Consider the following 21,933-nt stretch of genomic DNA (forward strand, 5'->3'; position numbering starts at 1 on the left):
ACTTGGCACCTATTTAAATAGTTACTCTGTTCACATTAGGAGCAAATTCAACACAGAGAGGAAAACAGGAACCACAAACCATCAGGACTTACATTAGCCTCAAGTTCTGTCAAAGAGGACCAGCTTTGTCAGCACCGACTCACAGATTCTGCTACCTCTGCATTGCTCAGTGACAGCAAAGCTCCTGCCCTGTCTGCCACCTGTCTGGCAGCATTTCTGACGTGTATCTGCAGCTGCTTCAAAGATCTTTTACCTCCCTGCTTTCACAGAGATTTCATGTAAAGAAGGGATCTAAATTACAGCCATTAATTCTCACTGAGACTGCTGGCCTGTCACTACTGCTGACATTTTGGTATCTCCCTGTATCAGCTTTCAGATAGAAGACATGTCCTACAGAACATCCAAACAAAATCTAAAGATCCCATGTACTGCAGCATTTTCCCTGCCAAAATTCTGACTTTAGATTTCACTTTCTCTTCAGTCCATGTGTCTCATTTCTAGTTTTAGCTTCTTTTATTGCATCCTATCGCAAGATCTGATTATTCCTTGTTGACTGAAAAGCCTTTTTGTGGTCCGTATGTTCTTTCTGTACTGAATTCACAACAGAAGGCAGGTATGCAAACACACCTAAGCAGCCCACAGGTTCCTAGATCTCTGAACCTCTTGGTTTTCAATAGAGTAAGAGCGATTTTCTGATCTAGTCTCTAAAGATCTACAAGCTACAGCACCTTTTCACTACTAATCATTTTTCTCTCTTAATATAGGCGAAGATCCCTTTCTGCAACTGCATTACACTACCATTACATGACCTACAAGGTACCTCTGGTCTCTTCTAAGTGACAAATCTCTAGTCATCAGCCTTCTTGTTCCAAAGCATGCCTTCTATTTGGCTGCCTCTGAAGCTATTACATCGGGATGATTTCCCAATTTCAGTTTTCATCTAATATATTAACTACTTCTTAGCTACTGAACATGAATTACATTAAAAACACACATTCAGCTGCACTGCAATGTGATACCAATGCCTTACAGAAATTGGTATTACAAAATAGTGTCTTCAACAGTCAAAAATGCAACTTCCTCAAGTTTATTTGATCCATCTAGTCTTTTTTGTTGGCCATATTTGTTCAGCCTTCTACTGAATGCTTTCCATCGGCCATCCCAGGAGTTTACCTAGCACTGACAGCACGCTTATCAATTTGCTGGGATGTGATCATCTGGCTTATACTTTTAAGTATTACAATCACTTTCATTTCTTTCTACAGCAACTACTTTCTAACATAATACCTTCCATTTAAATGCTAATGATTGAAAAGAGAAACTGAAACCTACCAAAAAAAAATTTAGAAATTGAATGTCTCCCATTTTTCTTTCTGTCGAAGTCTGAGTAACACCTAGCATACACTATTTATTACCCTCTCTTGATAGCTCAATAAACATTCCATTTCAAAAGTACAGACATCAAAAGAAAGCCTTGCTGAACAGTGCAACAAAGCCATCTGGAACTTTCTAAAATTGGAGAAATCCCCAGACTGCTGTAGAGTGATAATGTGGTTGTTGATTTGTTTTTTTTAAACAGAAAATGGTAGGGAAGAAAACAAATTATATTTTCAAGTCTTTTACCATTCTAAGGCACACAGCCAAGGTTCTTGAGGTGTGATTACAAGAGATGCTGGCTTCAGTAGAAAAGCTGGCATAAGATATGTACTGTCCTTTTGGTTGCTAGGCTAAAATCATGAAGTCACACTGGATTACTGAAGAGGTGCATGATAAAAATAACTCACTCTTGAGCTATACAACTAATACCTTAAAATGTAACCAGTACTTGGATCGAGAATGAGCCACTAAAAACTACGCCTTGAACTGATTTTGCCACCAACTGTAACTGAACAACTGTTTGCAAGACTTATCTAAAATTGTTCAGTTATTTTCTAGCCTAAAATTGAAGGTTTTTTCCCACCATTGAAGTCAATGACAAATGCTGTAGTTTTGCTAGTTATTGTTTTTATTCTTATTTTCTTTCCTCTAAGCTACTTCTGTGAAGCATTAACTTACCTCTTCCAAATCCAACTCTTTAACAAACTTTAATATGTTCAAGAGCAGTTAGCATTCAGCTCCTCTGCAGAACACAACCCAACCTTTTGCACCCACTGACATTTCAGCATTTTGTGCTTTCTTTCTTTGTGCTCACAGTAATATGAAAAGCCTCCAAGTCACTATGCTCTTCTTTAAATCCTTTTAAAATCCTCTCTACTAATTCATCTGCCTACTAATCACTTAGCAATAGCTCTGCATTTCTCTGGTCTGGCTGCAGCTCATTCAGAACTCTTTCACTTTTGACTTACCTCTGAATGCTTGTTCTATTCTTGCTTTTTTTTTTTTTTTTTTTTTTTTTTTTAAACTGTTGTAAGACTCTGGATGCTATTCTTCTGCAGATATTTCTTTTTCTCTACATATATGTACAGTGCACAACTCAATGGTCCCAGGCACCTGGTTTGTTGAATGCATGCAGAAATCTAGATGGAAAAAACAGCTGTATAACCTAATACTTCCCAGCACTTGTTTCCCAAGATCTACACATTTTCAACTGATTTTCCTTTGAAACCACCTTAAGGCCCCTTTTCAGCTGAAGAATAGTTTTTCTCTAGGACATCACGAACTTCCTGCAAACAACACAGTATAAATCTCTTCTCCTCTGTGCCATGCTGCCTACCACAAAGAGCACTGCTCTGCTTAGCAACAGCACCCAGTCATGGCCTCAGCCTCCTGTGAGCTCCACAAGGGCAAGGCCAGTGATTGGAGTACTGGGCTGAGGATGCTTCAAGCTTTGTGCCTGTCATCCTCACCCACTGCAACCTTCCTTTTACTCATCAATGTTTCCTGTAAGATTTTAGACACCACAACGATCCCAATGGATGTGACTGATTTCAATAGATGTCATTCCTTCTCCCTCTCACCGTGCTCCCAGGCTGGTTGTGCAACCTCCCTGCCAGCAGCCTTGAGCAGCCTGCACTCAGCTGAAGGAATCTCACTCAGCCTGGGATGCAACACAAAGGACTCACACCTCCAGCACGCATATATGACTCTGCAGATGCTTTGCATGGCACGTGAATGTTTAACAGACTGCAGCAAGTGGCATGGATACACATGAAGCTGGAGAACCCTCTTGTCCAACAGGGGCCATGCTTAAGTAGAGGATCTCAAGCTCTCAGAAGAAAGGCAGTGGACTTGTACCTCCCTCTTTCTATGGGAGCGACTGTACATGTCTAAACAAGTGCATGTGTTGGGGAGGGGATTAAAATCAATTGCAAATAGTTACAGAAGGACTATTTCTGTGTTCAGAAGCATTTCTCGAGTGTCCAGTGTTGTGGTAGTGTTGTTTACCTGCTGTATTGGTTATACTGATCCTGGAGACGATTTTAATTGACCGCATGTTAATTATGTGTCTTTAATGAATCAATAAGCTACCACAATCCTAATTTGATTTAGATTACAAGAGTTATGAGGTTTTCCCTGCCACACATACAAAGCCTACAGACTAGCACACCTAGCCTCGTGTAGCCAGCCAGAATCCAAAACATGCCCAGCAGCTGTAACACAGAACGTCCCTCAGAAGGCAGCGTGCCGTAGGCTTAGGCACAGTGCCCATCACAGTGATCAAAACAGGACATTCCTTTTGGGAGAGAGACTGCGTGTCTGGAAGAACCATCTGAATACCAGATAAATAACGACTTCATCCTACAAAAGATTCTGTTCTCAGCTGTATCTCCCTGGGTTGTCACAGAATCACAGAATGGTTTGGGTTGGAAGGGACCTTAAAGATCATCTAGTTCCAATCCCCCGACACCTCCCACTAGAGGCAGGGACACCTCCAACTAGACCAGGTTGCTCAATGCCCCCCCCCATCCATGTACAGCCTGACCCTGGAACAAAATAATTAACAAAATTATTTTCAATTTTGAGCTCTGCTCCAATAACTCGCTTTGAAAGAGCAACAGACTAACTAGTATTTGTAAGTATGAGTTGACACAAATGATCCAGCTAGTCATGGATGAACATTTCTTATAAATCAATCCCTACCTCCGATCTCTCAGTCTGGATGCTCAAGAGAAATCTCAACAACAACAACAACAACAACAACAACAACAACAACAACAAAGTCTTCTAAACATGAGCCTTGTAATAAAAATTCATAAAACTGTTGGGTACAAAACAAAGAAGGACTTAGACAGATTAGTTTTATAGCCTATCGTGAATTTCTCATTTTCCCAACAATTACAGGTTTCTCTCCACTAGCCTTTTCATCTCTGCCTTCTCTTCCTTCCTAATAGCTGTCCTGTCACCTTTCCTTCCCTTGCTCCCACCCTCCTAGCAGGTATCAGTGACCCTCCTCTTTTCTTTTAGAGACAACTTACACGATCCCTATCCATACAGAAACCATGAAAATGTTCCCACTTTGTACTGTGATCTTCTGTTATTTCAAACTTGAAGGGCTTACATACATCCTTTCTAATTTTTACAGCTATTATCACTGGTCTTCTAAAGATACTGCTTCAGCCTACAAAGCATCACCTTTATGTGTCCTTAGATTATTGCAGCTATAGCAAAGTATGACTAGAAAGCTGAATGGACCTGCACATTAAAATACTGTGTCAGAAATGTTAACAGACTAGATAACTAAAAAATGCTAATGAAACACACCATCCCTCATTCTAATGTGTTTCCTATTGAAGTCTTTGTCTTCCCATACATCTTACTTCCAAAGTGATTCCCTTTAATGTCTGCTAACTCATAAGCCTAAATCATGCCAAGCAGCCACGGGCAAAATGATCTCATAATGACTTAATGGACAGATAAACTGCATCTGGATTTATTTTCACCGTCAACAAATGACAATTAAATGTTTGATAGAAAAAAAACATAGAAAAAAATATGTTTCAAACATCAGGCTTGTGGATTTCTCTTTAACTTGTTTCTGCTGTGGGCAGGAAAATAACACCTATTACTATAGATTTCATACTTCAATTTGGTGTGTAACTTCTGAAAATGTCCTAAAAGATCAGATAGTGGCCTCTAACTGAGAAATTGCTATGGAAAGGTTCTGAAAATACTAAATATAATGATCAAATTACGCATAATATTGTCTTTACTGCATTACACCTGCATGCATTTGCTTTTCATTAGTAACTGTCACTGCTAGAAACCCTATATTTAGCAACATGAAAGATGCACCTAAAGGCTAAACAAGGTAAACGTACATAAATATTAAGCTGTATGTGATGTACAAACCACTGGTATTGCTTGCAATTATTAGATAAGCATTGTTAATTTTACTTATCTGCTCATACTAACTCTTACATTCAAATTAAATACATTCAGCAATAAAAATATAAAAGTCAACTAGTATCAAGTACTGATAAAGACAAGCTTCTGCTATTCATACAGTTTATTCAGAAATATGTATGTTACTAAATACATCTTAAAATACTAAGCAAGTCAAAATGCAAACATCTTCTACCAGCTTCACAGTGGCATAAAATGACTGTACACTGTGTGGAGTTGCATCAGATCTAGTGCCTGTTAAAGGTAAGTTCTGTTTCAGCAAAATTCATGTGATCAATTCTCTACTTACTTTGGAAGGGGAACCTTCAGTGATTTTCACCAGCTGCCAGAGAATAGAGTAATGCGAACACTGCAGTGCCTGAACAACTATCTGTAACACAGGCAACACAAAGAGTTTAAGCATGCTGCAAACAACAAACTGTATATAAAACACATAGCATATTTCGGGGACAAAAAAAAAAAGAGCAGCTCTAAGGAAGTATTTTCTGTTTCTGTGGACATCATTTTCCTTATTCAGCTTAGTGCAATAAGAAACATTACACATTATGAACGGAAAATTTACTGTGGTCAGCTGGGAAACAAAGCAGAAGAGAAAATCATGCATTAGAGCACAATAATGGGTGTAACAACAGCACAACAGAAGTACAACCCAATGCCTGCATACCCCAGTTCAAAAACATTCGTTGAAATACCTCTAAATCTTACTGCATGAATAATCCAGTCTAGAGCATGTAGTCCAATTAAAAAAAGAGGAGAAAATAATCATGGACAACACAGGACATGTGTTTGTGATGCCCACAAAAGCATCAATGTCTTCTTAAAATTTCAGTAAAATTTCTTAAATTTTCAGTAATAGGTGCTAAAATTCCAAAACCTTTTCAGCAGGTTCAGGAGGTACTTTGAATGGTTTGTGCTTCTGTGCACAGCAAATCAACTAACAGCCCTTAGCTGCTTCACAAATTACTTTTCTGAAGGATATTACTAAAGGGGCCAAAGTATTCCTATTCAGCAAACTTCTAGGGGTCTGAGGAAAGACCATACTTTCATACTGAGGAGAGTTAAGGTTTCAGAATCTTTTTCCTAAAACCTCAGAGAAGTAATCTGGGATGTGGCAATAAGTTGGGATACAGAAGTCAGTCTCTATTATGGCTCCATCTACTTTCACCAAACCTGGCTGTGAGAAAAGCCTCAGACCTCCCAACACTTCCTTTCTAAAAAAGGCTTCTAAAAACAGATCAGAGTTGCATGATTTTCTTTCTAACTAACAGCTGGCTTCCAAAAGAAATGAGAATATAGCTTAAATACTACAGCAGGCAGTCTGCAGTTTAAGCTGAAACAGCATTCTAAGAGAATCTGGAATGTCCCTGTGCTCAGTGGTCCCTTTATTAAGAACGCTTAGAAAACAGTCATCCAGATCATATCTACTGAAAGAACCTCACTGGAAAGGTTGGCCAACATCCTTGCTGAGTGTTTTTCCAGTTTTCATAAGCACTCATCTTACCTTCAGTGCACAAAGATTGCAATAGTTTGAATCACAGCCAAGGTTTACCAATGATGGGTTCCTGTGTAAAAATCATGATTTACGCAGTGCTTGTCACAGGACACGAGTTACTCCTTGCTTTAAAATGAGAAAGGTGAAGCAAGTAGCTCAAAATCACACTGAGTAAAAAAGAAACAAGATCAGATTTTCTTCCTCCTGAAAAATGTTTAACTACAAGAAAAACTTCATTTAAGGCCCCATGACTTTCCTAAATAACTGACGCCTATCTCCATTACAAAACTCCTGTAAACACTGAGTCCCCAGACGATGCAGTGTAGGTGTTGCTAGCGGTACCTGTTCTGGCATAGCTCCATGTTCAATTCCAGTTCTTAGTAATCTGTAGCAGTTACTGAACAGATCCCATTTTGTGAGATCATGAGCACTAGAACAAGACATAATAAAGAGAGAGAGATTAGTTGTGTTCCTCGAAACTCCACCTTGCAGCAGCAATATAGTCTGACCTGGGAGCTCAGCGAGCAGTCTGGTATTTTTGCAAAGCAGAGACAATACAGCATGCTGACGAGGCAGCTGCACAATTAGTTCACACCATGTTAAAACCAGAAGTTAGGCTTTTAGATGAGAGAGGTAAAGAAAATGTTTGCCACATTGGATTTCTGTTGGTAGGAGATAAACTTGATGCAAACCATGCAGCTTTAAATGTTACTTAAGAGTAGCTGTAGGCTCCTTCTCAGTGTTGCCCTCTAAGTCATTTTTCCTGTTGTGTTCTAAACATTGACAGGATTTCAGAAGGCACTTCTCTGGCATGGCAGCACAAACTGTGGCCAAACTGAATGACTAATTGCACAATAGCTACATAATCTTCTGTCTTATCATTTGGCAAATAACTGCATACGTTATCACTAAATACTGAACATCCTGAAATATCCAAACCAAGAGCAATATACATGTAAACAAGACTGAGGTCGTGTTAACCATTCCTTCCATTCAGCGTTTCATATTTCAGTTGTACCAACCTGATTTGCTGGGAAGAGAAATACAGATGAGATTAGCAACAGAAGTTTTAGTCTTACACACCTCAGCAGCTGGTGTTGTAGGTTCACAGTAAAAAACTGAGAAATACTAAAAGAAACATACAGTAACCTGAAGAATTATTTTTCACAACAGATTTAGATTTTGCAGTAAGAGAGAAACAGAAAATTTGAAACCATCTGTAAAATGTTTATAAAATGCAATCCCCTCAAAATAATAAAAAGACAACTTGATTATTAAAATACAGAATCACAGAATGGCCAGGGTTGGAAGGAACCTCAAGGATCATGAATCACCAACCCCCTGCCACACGCAGGGCCACCAACCTCCACATTTCATAGCAGCCCAGGCTGCCCAGGGCCCCATCCAACCTGGCCTTGAACACCTCCAGGGATGGACGGGGCATCCACAGCCTCTCTGGGCAGCTGTTCCAGCACCTCACCCCTCTCTCTGTAAAGAATTTCCCCGTGACATCCAACCTAAATCTCCCCTCCCTCATCTTAAAACCATTTCCCCTTGTCCTGCAGTTATCAACCCTTTCAAAGAGGGTTGATAACTCACCTTGAAGAAGGGATGCTCTGACTGAACCAGCAAGTCTAAAGTAGATAAAGCAGCCTCATCCATCTGTCTCCCTTTCATCCCAGTACTTCGATCAGTAAGATATGCTCACTTTCCCTATCCTCTGCTTTTGCCCTGTGTTGGAGCTGCCTGACTTTGTTTAAATAATTAACTACCCTGCTCAGTGAGAAAGAATATTTCCCTGGTTCTGAGATGAACAGAGGCTGAACCAGGAGCTTTAAGATCCTGCTGAGAACCCAAGCATGAAATCCTTTCCCAGTCTGGACTGTGTTGATCCCACAACACAGAAAATCTCTCTGATAAAAAGTTCCACTGAAATCCTAACACTTATGTCTTTCAACTGAGAATAAATGAAGTGCACCCAGTACACACTCTAGAGTTGTGCCATTAAGCCAAGGTGCATCTTAATTTCTACTTAAGATCCACGAGTAGAAGGAAAATAAAAGGAAAACCTGAAACAGAGCAAAACAGCACCTTCCCCCAGAAAAAATGAAAGAGCGAAAATATACTCCCCACCTAGATTTTGGAGTGTCTTGGAAGTAAGGAAACAAAATGTTTTATGGACAAATCATAGACTGTCGGGGAACTGCCTCTTACTAGTGATATTAAGCACAACAATTCTGCTTCAGCAACTCACAAGGCTGCTTGTAAAGTGGAGAGGTACCTCCTTAATTACAATATTGTAATTAAAGCAGTAAAATCTGGTCTGCAGAGGCAGGTATCTGAATAAATTATTCTACAGAGAACATGAAAGAAAAACTGGTGCCGTGTCTGCCTTTCTATTGCAGAGCCCTTCATGTCAGGGACTGGTGGCAGCAAGCACCCCTCATTGCCTTGACTGCTGGGGGCACCTCAGCTGTTTGCTCAGAGCCTGGCCTTACAACTGTCCTCTGGAGGAGCTTTCCAGCTTCCAAAGCTGAAAAGTACTAGCTAATAGAGATTATCACTGCAAACTTCCTTTGAGAAAAGCTTCCACATTAAATTTAGGTATATTCTAATTCATTTTTCTCTGTTTTGAACTATTCAGAAATTAAAACTATAGCAAAGAAGATACAGTGGACACAACCCCATCCTTCACAGAGGTTCAGACCGTGCAACATAGAGACTCCAAGAATGAAAAGTCATATGACACAGCTTTTTCTCTACCTTCATCTTTGTGTAGTACAGAAAGCAAGGGCCAACACCTGGAAGGAGGTTTCTTTCCATCTCTATGATAGCACTGCCTACTGGGGCATATTTCTACTAGAAAGTAGTAGATGAAGTGAGTAGAAAAGTAGTCAGATGAAGTGAAGGAATCATTTCCACAGTGTTTCCGAAAGTGTGGAAAGAAACAGCCTACAAAAATTCCTGTTAGGTAATGTGATCTGTCCACCCTCAGACCTCACTCTTCTTAGAGCAGCACAAAGCTAAAGCAGCAATACCTTGGGTTAACAACAGCTCTGCAAGATGCAGTCTAACTTCTCTAACTGAGAATTAAGAAATCAATCATTTCTTCTCTTTCTAGAGATAATGAAATTCTGAATAATGTAGTCTGAAGGAGTCTGATATGACATATAGTTCAACTACAGGAAAGTTACTATAGTCATTGCCTGGCATATTTTATTAAGTCCGCATGGGGCAGGAAGGAATCAAATTCTGTATTATATTTGAGGAGTACTGGGCAGTGATACCCACAATCCTTATGTCTAAATGTGAACCAGTGTTCTATACACAGGACAGCATGAAAAGAGCACACCCAGAGGAATGGAGCTGATGTCTCAGTTTCATGTATCTTGTGTGGAATTACCTGGAGCAATTCAGTAACAAATGTTGATATAAAAATTGCTACAGCACTCACGTATGAAGTGTGAAAGCTCAGCTGAATTAAGCCAGAGTTGGAATGGGAAGATTGTGTCCTTACACATGAAAGCACAGAAAGAAATGCCTTGAACATCAGTGAGACCCTGGCAAAGAAAAGAGACTTAGATATTTACCCTGTGTGTCCTATTCAGAAATCTTCAAAAGTTTATTATTCCATTTTGAAAACTTGAAAGGGAACATTGTAATGACGAACTTTATTTGTACTGAAATGCTAATATCCTTCCTAGATGGAAAACTATCAAGTAAAAAGCATGCTGCAAGCCTTTCATCAAGTAGCTTTCCAGCCTTCCCAGAACATCCATCTCCCATTGCATGTTTCACTGTTCCAGCATGCAGATGATTTCTAGTACTGTAATTAACTTCACTAACAAACTTGATTTGTGTTAGTTTAAGGGGAAGAAAATTGGGCAGCAAGTATGATCTACTGAACATCTCTGATCTTCTAAGCTTTTTAAGCTTATTCATTCCTACGTGAAAATGCACAATAAAGTGACCCTCTAAGAAAGAGGATTAACTCAGACTTGGGAAATCTTGGTACAGAAGCTTTTTTTGGTCTGGAAAGCTTTTCTGATAATCCCTGTCATGGTTTTTCCCACTTGCTGGGTTTCTTCCTCCCAGGATATGAAGAAGCAGCAACGATGAAAGAAACAAAAGGTACATTTCTCTCACTGGAAGAAGAGAGGGACTTGTTTCTATTCAAATCCTCAGCAAATGTTTTGCTTTATCAGTGCAGTTTTACAAGACATGAAAGGCATCAGTTGTTAGCTGATGATGGATAACGACAGTATCAGGCAAGAGCTATAAAGGTGAGAAAACTCAATGCAAGTTCTGAATTAAAGATCTTAGCCTCATAACTGAAGCTTTGACAAAAAGCTTAAGATTTGTGTTGTTTTCTTCAGTGTGAACTACAGCTTTCACCAGACCTCTCAGGGATGGCAGAAGTGGCTCCGCTGTGTTACCAGGGAGACCAAAAACCTAATTTGCACATCAGCCTGCTGCACTATAGAAATTAGTAACGATTTAATGATCACTGTAGGACTCCTGTTGAATGGAAACTAAGAGCAGATATTTCTGAATCATCTCATACAATACAGGATTCAATACAGGATTCAGGACAGCTGAATACTAAGCACAGAAAGGAAAGAGAACCAGAACTGCAAATCCAAATACACAAGTGTAAAAGATGTGGCAGAAGCAAGATGCTCTCTTACACTGTGATAAGGAAGAAATTACGTCTGGCTCTCAGTCATCTGCACACAAAGTTTTCCTACATGCTGACCAGAAGCAACTACTTCCTATAGCTGGTAACATGGGGAAGATTAGGTCTTTGTTGCTATACAGCAAAATCCAGACAACTGAAGTCAAGTTTTCCAGGTTTCTCTACAAGTCATTAGGGTGCCAATATGTCTGAGAGCAGCAGAACCCTGGGAAGATGCTGGCTGGTTCAGCGGTCTCATTCACCCTGCACTACAACTCACAGTTAAAACTTCGTAAGTCATGCAGGAGAGTATGACTTCTGTAGTAAAACACTCATTTAGTGCAAAGGAGGCTATGCCATTTGCAAATTAAATCTGTAAAATAGTCATTAACTAACCAATAACACTGATGAATCCAAGAGCGGTTCGGATGGCACTGAGAAGGGCCACCAGTTATTCACAAACCCTGTTTCTTATTTTAGACAGTAAGCGTTCTCATTTCTTAGCACCATATCTCAACTGATACTCGTTGAAGTGACCATAAATTTTCAAGGGAGAAGACACATACTTGTGAAAAGAGGTTAATCTCTTCAGTGTGGAGAGCACGTTGTATATGTCGTCATCATCAGCTTCTTCTCCCTGAAAATGAAAGAAAATCCATGAAGGCAGTTCAGCAAACCAACTGAGAGAGCATTACTGAAAGGGAAGGAAACAGATTTCTTTTAGGTTTTGTGTTGACCACAAAACAGGGTCCAAATTTTACAATGAATTTTATCTCCATTCTATAGTAATATTTAAATAACTACTGCATAACATTAGAAAATCAGCAAGATCATCCAAAAGTACGTAGCAGTATTACAACATTAACACTCAAGCAAGTATTTTCCAGTAATAGAAACCATTTCCAAGATAAAAAACCTACTTTACAGAAAGGAATGAACTGCAGTTTAACCGCAAGCTAAAGAATGTGCCACGAGAACCCAGCCAAGTGTTTGTCTGCAGATGTCAACAGCAAGTATTTTCAAGTGAGCAGTGGGAAAATTCCTTTGTTTTCTTATCCTTCATTGCTGCTCACTGTACTGCGTGACAACCATGCTGCATAGAACAACATGCATTCAGCACGGGGTGGAAGGTTTTTTCTTCTGTTATTTGTGTTTAAGGTTGACATTTTAAAATATCATTATTCCAATGTTAAATAGAAAATCAAGTGGAATTAAGGTGCTTCTGAAACTTAATTTTTCCAGCAATTTTCTGAAAGTAAATCCACTTAGAGCTATTCTTCTCCATTTTGTTTTGATCAATCAATTGCTTTCCAGATATAGGCCAACAATTAAATCATCTCCCAGCTTTTAGATGCAAGTGCCAGTCAATGTTTCTCATGATCAACCCAGTGGGAAGCCATAAAACATTGTACTTGTTTGAATACAAGCATACAAATTTGCAAATAAATAAATCTCTCTGAAATGAGGAAATAAACTTAACTAACATCAAGTATTCTGAAATGAATCATTCGGTAGAGAATAACACACAGGCCAAAGATTTTTTCTCTCTCGATTACTCTCATTTTTGTCTTCACATCTTTCTCAGTGTCGTACATATATTTTTATTTTTATTTACTCTGCAAATAAAAATTTACTGTTTTGATTTACTCTTTAACGATCAGCCAGTATGCACGTGCTGTATGACTTAAAGACAGAAAAACATTTGGTTTATTTAATACACAGCTCTAAATCAGAGCCTGTAGCTTAACTTTCTATAAAAGTACATCCCAAGTGCATCTGCCACGACGCACGATTTATGAAGTGCAGAAGTGCAGACCCTAAGTTGCTTTTAAAAATCAAGAGAATTACAACAAATTAAGTGGTGCTACACGAAGTTAAATTTACATAAAACAAGAAAAAATAAATAAGATTTCGGTCCTTATTCAATGCATTCTGTCTTGTGCATCATATCTTGTAAGCAAATCCCAGGTACCTCCAGGTTTCAGTTTTGTATCTTTAATGCCTTCTTTCCAGAGCTGTTTCAATATGCCATGATAAATATTTGACTAAACCCTCTCTTCCATTCAAGACATGATCCAATTTTCATTCTGTGGTCAGCAAATCCATCTGGGACTACTGGAATTACCCCAAGCACTAGTGTAAATGTACTTTTCTTTGCATTTTTTCCTCAGCTTTCATCAAATTCATTTCACGTGTGAATTGTTTAAATCATACACTAAATTTTCAGAATGAAGCAGGATTGTCCCAGAGTCTTTGTTTTATTTTTACAGCACCAGACTTAATGCTTGTCATGGGGATTTTCTACATGGAGAAAGGGCTCCAAATAATTATGACAGAATTGCTGCTGCATTCCCTCTTCACATGGATAATTTCATGACTTAGTAATAATGTTTTTCTGCAGTCTATCATAGTTTGTTTTAGGTAGTCTAACTGAATTCATTTTAAGGAAACAAACCTCCTGCAGCAGATCCTCTACAGAATGGTTGAATCGATCCACAAATTCATCAATAAGTTGGCTGTGTGCTATGTCAACTCTGTTCTGGATTGTATATTCTTCACTACAGAGTATGCTGTAGGTTTTGCTGCAGGCTTCAAGAACATCCGATTCCACATGCTTTTCCACAACAAACTTTATTTGTTTCAGTAAGGCATCCAGATGCTGTAGAACAGAAAAGAAGTTCAGCTCTTACCTTGTCAAACAATAAATCTCAAAAAAAAAAAAAGTCAAATACACCAGGTTATATTATAATATGCCAAATGAAGGCACTGTACTGTACAACAACAGGGACCAGACACTTGAAAGCAGCCAGCATTGTTGCTCAGTGTACTACTATACCTTTTCCATTCTGCCAGTGCTATAGATTTCCAGATCAAAATACTGAGGGATTTGCAGGAGATTTGCAACCTTCTCTGCATCAGCGGAATACTGGAACATCATTGAAACAAAACAAAACAGTGAAATAAAAATGAACATCTACACCACAGAAGGAAAGTTTAAAGTCAGTTGTAAATACCAGTGAGCAATTTATTTTCGTAGAAAAATATACCTTTGATAGCAACATAGGAAGTGCAATAATGAAATGCTCAGTCAATTTATTTCTGTCGTCTATCTGCGTTTTTCTTTCTTTTGCTGTCAAGACCTGCAGCGATCAAAGATAACTACAGTAAATACAGTATCTGCATAAAACATTCATTAATTTCTCTGAAGTTGATATTTCCAAGAAAAACTCATGCAAGTAAATTTTTAATAAATCAAAAGAGGAAAGAAAGACATTCAAAAACATTTGGACTGCAGAGCGATTAAATGGGAGGATCACACATCCTAAGAAACCATAATTGAAAAGGAAAATATCATCCAGCATCATCCTGCTGTTACACATCAACATGGTTTTAGAACTGAACTTTAAATATAACCCAAGGCAGTGGAAGTTTTGCTATTGTTTCCAAATAAGCTGAGCTCTAGCTTTCACACATTAAATACCGGGTTAATGAAAGACCTCAGGGTAAACTGAATTATAATTCAGAAAACCAAAATCAAACCACACTGTAACAGTGATTCTCATTAGCAGTTTAACGGCCTCATCTCTAAACTGGAATGCAATTCTCAGTGAGAACACGCATCCAAGCTCACAGAATTCATTTACAAATTTCAGTGACATTTACACTGAGGCTACAAATACTATCATAGCAAAACCACTTTAAAACAATGAACATATAGATAATAATCATCATAGCTTCATAAAAGCTTAGAACTGGCCTCTTGGCTTCAGAAAAGGAGAGTGGTCGTGAAGAATACTTTTGAAAAGAAGTAATAAAATATTTACATTATCTAAAGACTTACATTTATCCAAGCTGCCAAACTGCTCAATAAGGGTTACAAGCCAAAGACAAAGTGAAAACTATTTCACAAGAGTGTGAGTGCATGATTAAAAATCCCATTTCAGTTCAGAAAATATGCTAATGAGATCATGGGAACACAACAAACCTCTGCTGACAAGTCAAAGGAAACTTGCAGTTACCATCTCAAAACTCATGATCTAAGTGGAAAGTAGGGAAAACTAAATGTCATACCTGCACCTCTCTTTATGTGAGAAGGAACAGCTGGAAACAAAACATGCTTAGATGACAGGCAGCCTACTGGCTAAGCATCCAAAACAGCCATGGAAATGAAGGGGAACACCTAAAGATTTGTCACCAGGGTAAGAAACCACTCCCACAGCGCATAGCAGATAGATGGACACACGCACCAACAACTGCAGCTCCTGCACAAACTCACAGAGCAGCACCACCCATGCCAGCAAAAGCATTGCCTTCTGATGAGCTAGAAGCAAATGCAGCTAGCAACTGAGATTTCACCCTGTAACAACCCAGTCATATTCTGATGACCTAATATTGCTATTCAGCAGCGCTATTAATTAAGCTGGATCCCTAGGGATGATCTTGATGCTACTTTGACCATCCTTCAGAAAGTGAAGGGTTTTTTTTTTTTACCTTTGTAAAACTATAGACAGCAAAAATCTAGGAGTAATCATTTTGCTGAATTTAAGTCAACTAAAATGTAGATCTGAGAGAGAAAATTACAGACAGCTTACAGTACCATTATTTAGTGTTACAGACAGAATACAAATGTGAAAGTGTCCCCAAATTTAAAGATTAGTTGCCTCCTGTAATGGCTTAATGCTTTTACTAATGCAGCAAATGTTTACATACACATGTACATTTGAGTAAGTGCTTTTGTAGACTGCCCTCTCATCTGAGATGTTTTAATAAATCAGGAATTTCTTAGAATATTCTTCATAAAGCAAGGTACAAAAAACATTGAAATCGATGGCTTCCTGGAAATTCTCTGGGATGCAGTTTTAGGACACAAAGCTCATCTACTTCTAGTACATAAAAATTAAGAAGCTAAGTAACTGTCTTTAGTTTAGCAGTAAGGTGTCCTTAGTGTGTCTCTAGATTTCATCTAAAATATCTCTTTCTTTATTAGTTATGACTATTCGGAAGAAAACCTAACAGAAGTACCAGTGGTGGTACCTAACAGAAGTCCACATGGTTTATTTCATTATAGTCTAACTTAAGTAAGAGAAGGACTAAGAAAATCAGACAAATATGTTTGGGAAGCTGAAATTGAATGCTGTATTTACGGAGAATAAAAATTAAAGCCTATTCATCACCCTGACCTTATGCTGAAGTGCTTACAAGAGCATACGTAGCCTTAGGAATGGAACTCAACTGATGGAGAGCCCCACCAGTCATTGTATAATAAATAAAAAAGGTATCTAGATAGGAATACAAACATTATTTCAGATTTAAAAAATGTCTGGGCACTCAAGGAAAAAGGTCAAAGTGAATGGATATATAAATTCCCAGAAGTATTCAAGCTGGAAGGAACCTTGCAAAGTGCCAGTCCTACCCCTCCTGCTCAGAGCAGTCAGCTCCATTCATCAAAAGAAAACTCAAATTAAAAAAAAAAAAAAAAAAAAAAAAAAGACATTTTCATAAACAGAATATAGAATCATACAGTAGTTTCGGTTGGAAGGCATCTTTATGATCATTTAATTCCAACCCCACTGCTATTGGCAGGGACATCTCCCACTACACAAGTCTGTTCATATTCATTACTTTTCCTTAAAAGTGTGCATACAAAAAACTGATTATAAAAATTTCACTTAGAAGTGTCAAAATATGGTTTTATAGAAAAAGTATTTCATGTTAATACATTAACACAAATAGTTCTGAGCTACCCATTATGGTCCTACTTACTCTTTTGCCAGTGCCTCTGCCAACGGGAGGGTGTGCTTCAGCAGCCTGTCTGATTGTACACACCATCAGCTCAATCAGAGCACTCTCCTGACGGTCAGACATGGCTATGAAGAAAAATGAACAACAAAGATCAGCTTTGATGATTCTGAAAGAAATCTTAAAGACGACAAATGTGTGAATGCAGTTGTAAAACACAGGAGAAACAACAAAAGAGACCATCTCATTTTGTTCAGTTTATAAAACCAAGGCTTGCTTGCTCACTTTCAGCAACCTCAAGTTGAATATGGCAGAACTGAAGTTAAGAAAAAGTTAAGTTAAGAACTGAAGTTAAGAAACAGAGAAAGGCAGTCTGGAAAAATGATGAAGGGGATTATTACCAAAGATCTACAAAAATCCTGAGTGGCATGGAGAACATTTATAAAATACCCTCACCATCACGCAGAATTAAGTACTTTTGACCATGTCTCAATGGCCAAACCTCACTAGACTATATAGAAACCTAAATGAACCAAAGTGCCAGCTGCTTTCCTAAGGAAATCACCATATACATAAAAGGTACACAAGTGTAAGGGGGAAATACCAGAAGTTGAGATGAAACACAGAGATGACTGGAGCACTGTGCAAAGAAGCAGTGAGAGAACACTTATTTCTGACACCTTAACTGCTGTGAAGGTTTATAGAGAAGACTCCTGAAATATTATAAAGATCTTTAGTGACATTATCATTAGGAAATCTTTGCCACCCATCTCCTTGGCTACCTGACAAAGGAGATACAGAATTAATGGTGAAAAAATTCACTCAATTAGTTTTCTTTTAATAATTCAAGAGGGTTTAAAATTGTCTGCAAAAGCTCCATATTTAATACCACCTGAAGTTTTTGTTTACTCAAAACTGTGCTAGTTACTTAATTTACTTAAATGTTCACGTATACACTAGTCATTTAAATGCTCAAACAAGAATCTTAGCCTTTAATATAAAGCAACAACACTACAGCAGACTTCATGAGTTGAAAAATGCAATATAAAACTTCTCCTTTTGAAGCAGGATGCATTAGAAGTGGATTAAAATCTAAGTTGCACTTTCTCAAATATGCTTTCGAAACAAATCACAACATAAGCACTTCTATCTGCCACAGTGAAACACCTTTTTAAGTCATAACAAGCAATAAAGTGCAATATCAGTACAGTAGAGAGGTTAAACAAATACCTTCCTCTCCTTGGACTGGCTCCTCCAAGAGCAATTCTGTCATGCATTCCCAATCTTTCAGCAGTTCTTGAGAGCTCTCCCACAAACTGTCCACCAGATAGGCTGCATGTTCATGCAACTACAAAATCAGAAGCACTGGTCAGTACAGCGTTCAGGTACGAGCAGTTGTTCCTCAGCTGTCACAGTCACTACAGCATGGACAACGTCCATGGGCACGTATTTGTAAATAAGTGGGAAAGAAAATTCAGTTTTAAACTAGCTCTGGAAGGCTTTCTTTCATCTGAATGATACAACTGTATGGCAGTGGGGATATGCCTTATTGGAAAACGGATAACAACAAATGGAGCTTGTCTTTCAGTAAGCAGCTTGTTTGTGAAAAATCTCTGAATTCTGATCTAGAAGACAAATTTCCATTTTCTCACGTTCCTACTGTGCTATAAGAAGAGATGGTGAGACAATACTAGGAGGAGGTTCTAATACATTCTTTCTGAACAGGCATTTATTTTTCAGTGCAGAACATGGATATGGAAATATTTTTCACTTTAATATAACATTCAGTATTACAATGAGTGGGACAAACAATAACAGAATGGAAATGTGTGCAGTGGTGTTCATATTACAACTAATTGCTGAAGTAGGAATACACAATCATAGAATGAAATCACCAAGGTTGGAAAAGACCTCCAAGATCATCTAGTCCCACCATCCACCTACCACCAGTATTTCCCACTAAACCATGTCCCCTAGCACCACATCTACAGGTTTTTTGAACATGTCCATGGACAGTGACTCCACCACCTCCCTGGGCAGCCTGTACCAGCCCGACTGCTCTCTCAGAGAAGAATATTTCCTAACATTCTACCTGAATCTTCTCTGGCACAACTTGAGGCCATTCCCTCTAGTCCTATTGAATTACAAGGGAGAAGAGGCCAACCCCACCTCACTACAACCTCCTTTCAGGGAGTTTTAGAGAGAGTGATACGGTCTCCCCTGAGCCTCCTCTTCTCCACCCTGACCCCCCTCACAGCTCTGTTGCCCAGGGCCTCAATGTCTCTCTTGCAGTAAGGGGCTCAAAACAGAACACAGTACTCAAGGTGTGGCCTCAGCAGTGCGAGTACAGGGGAGGATCACTTCCCTGTGCTTGCTGGCTGTAATATTTCTTATACAAGCCAGAATGCTACTCGTGTCCTCGGCCACCTGTGCACACTGCTGGCTCACGTCTGGCTGAGCGGTGACCAACACCCCCAGGTCATGTCTTCCACAAAGTCTTCAAACCCGTCTGCCCCAACCCTGCTGCACTGCCTGGGGTTGTGGCCAAAGTGCAGGACCCAGCTCTTGGTCTTGCTGAACAAGGCTGGTTTAACCACACAGTTCAACAATACATCGATAATTGAGACACAACAATTACAAGTTTAGGAATATGGTAAATCCAAAATAAGACACTTTTTTGTTAGCATTACGTTCACTTAAATTTTGAAATAAGCTCTACAATGGCTAATCCTCATCTCTCAGAAATAAGTAGTGGAAATCCTAATGAACTCAGGGGATATAGAATTAATGTTAAGTTACGTTTAATTGCAAAAAATGGTTCTGTATGAATAGCCACAACTGTTCTTAACTGAGAAAGCAATCCACAGACTTCCACTTATTTATAAATCAGTCTGTAGCCACCATCAAAAAGTAACAAGCATAACATGTAAAGCTGATTCGTTTGCCAGACATGGGAATGGCTGCTGAGTTGAAGAACATCTAAGAGCTTATGGAAGGTGGTGCCAATACATCTTTGTACTTTTCTATACATTACAGAACCTTCTGGTCCTTCTCACAGCATTACCTTTACAGCCTTCTGAATGCACCCTCTCAGACTGCAGTGCTTAAATCTTCTCATTCTGTGCTGGTGGAAACTTTCAGATTGCTAACTCTACTAAAATTGGAGTCAGAATATTCTAATTTGTTGGTAACAACTTCCTCAAAAATAGCAATAGCAAAAGCTAGCCCTGACACCTAAGCGGTCTCAGCAAGCAGCATATGGCTTATGTGGGAGAGTGCTCTGTTGATCATGACTTTGGGAAGGAAGCTGGGTTTCTTCTCTCCTCAGAAGAATGGAGAAGATAATTCTAGGTAACTCCCCATCACACACACTCAGATTTAAGGCATGAAGAACACTGAGTATGATAATTCAGCACAGCTGCTCTATCAACAGATACAGCTTCTAGCGAGGAACAGGATACGCATGAACAGCAACCCTGACATCAAAGTCTGAAAGAACTTATTTGTCCAAAGGAGGCAAATAAGCCCATTTGCTTATATTGCATCTGCAGAACAAACATTGCTCCTCCTCCGACAGGTAATCTTGTTGGACATGCTGCCTTTCTCATGTCTAATGCCTGTGGCTATATGACTATCTCACCTAATGACTTTCACTGAGTGATTACACATCAGCTAGCAAAACTTCATCATTTCTCCACGATCAGCTTGGGATTTTCACTAGAAAACAGAATGATCTATCACAATCTATTTCTTGAAAAAGCTATAGGATTCAGCTGTAGAATACATTTAGATAGCAGATTGGAGGTCTGCACAGGTAGCAATGTTCCGTCCAGTCCTGTTGGCTTGTAAGGGGTTTTAAACAATGTTAATATTAACACTATACCTAAATGTTATCTTTCTTTCAGCATCTGATTGTTTCTTTTCATCCTCACAGTCAAGTCTCTTGTTCAAACCCTAATAACAATTCAAATACCTGGTTTGAATCAAGTACCTTTCCTTCTGCTTTTTATACAAAATGTACATTCTGTTGAGAAACATTTGTCATTCCTTTCTTTCAGTCTTCCTTTGCCATCTATTAATTACTGAATCAAACGTATCATCTTTAAACCTTTCTTCCACAGTATCTTCAGATTATCCTGTACCTGTCAGTTCATCTTTTCCAGTTTTCTTCCACTCAAATGCTATTCCTCACCTAAATTACTGTTAGCACTTCTAGCTGAATGCTTTGCATATATTTGACCTCTACAGACTGTGGGCACAATCCAATCCTGAATGGGTTCATCAAACACTGAAGTTATTGTACACATACGTACATCGTCCACGCTCGGCTGTTCTCAAGATGCAGCTATAGAAAGCCCTGAGCAACCTCACCCAATCTCATACCTGTCTCCACTTTTGACCTAAATTGCCCCTCAGATCTTTTCCATTCCAAATTACTCTATAACTCTAATTATAAATTTTGTTCCTTTCTGGTTTAAATAATTTTACTTTACAAAGAATAAACTCCAGAAGTACAATCTTCAGTCAACTTATCTGAAACAACCCCAGCCAAACAAACATTTCTATGTTGCAATGACACCTAGAAGCGACTGCATTACCAGCAGTGCAGTAGTGACTATTTGGAGACATGCAAGAGCATAATAAAACATGGAAAAGATTTTAGATTGAATTGCTTGACTGATAG

At 38.8% G+C, this 21,933-nt stretch overlaps 1 protein-coding gene across 2 annotated transcripts in view; it reads right to left on the reverse strand.

Annotated features, from left to right (window-relative positions):
* The window catches only part of STAG1 (stromal antigen 1), a 128,084-nt gene that overhangs the window by 24,572 nt on the left and 81,579 nt on the right, over positions 1–21,933 (reverse strand). For both annotated transcript variants that reach the window (XM_042820593.1, XM_042820595.1), the window contains exons 14-21: positions 18,480–18,597; positions 17,274–17,377; positions 14,558–14,650; positions 14,347–14,436; positions 13,966–14,169; positions 12,077–12,147; positions 7,178–7,265; positions 5,633–5,713 (exon numbers count right to left, since the gene is read on the reverse strand). In XM_042820593.1, coding sequence (XP_042676527.1) covers positions 5,633–5,713; positions 7,178–7,265; positions 12,077–12,147; positions 13,966–14,169; positions 14,347–14,436; positions 14,558–14,650; positions 17,274–17,377; positions 18,480–18,597 — 849 coding nt within the window. The remainder of the gene's footprint in view (positions 1–5,632; positions 5,714–7,177; positions 7,266–12,076; positions 12,148–13,965; positions 14,170–14,346; positions 14,437–14,557; positions 14,651–17,273; positions 17,378–18,479; positions 18,598–21,933) is intronic.

The sequence above is a fragment of the Centrocercus urophasianus genome, unplaced genomic scaffold (genome assembly GCF_019232065.1).
Source record: "Centrocercus urophasianus isolate 14NV4802_14NV808 unplaced genomic scaffold, USGS_Curo_1.0 seq_19, whole genome shotgun sequence".
In the NCBI taxonomy this organism is placed as follows: Eukaryota; Metazoa; Chordata; class Aves; order Galliformes; family Phasianidae; genus Centrocercus; species Centrocercus urophasianus.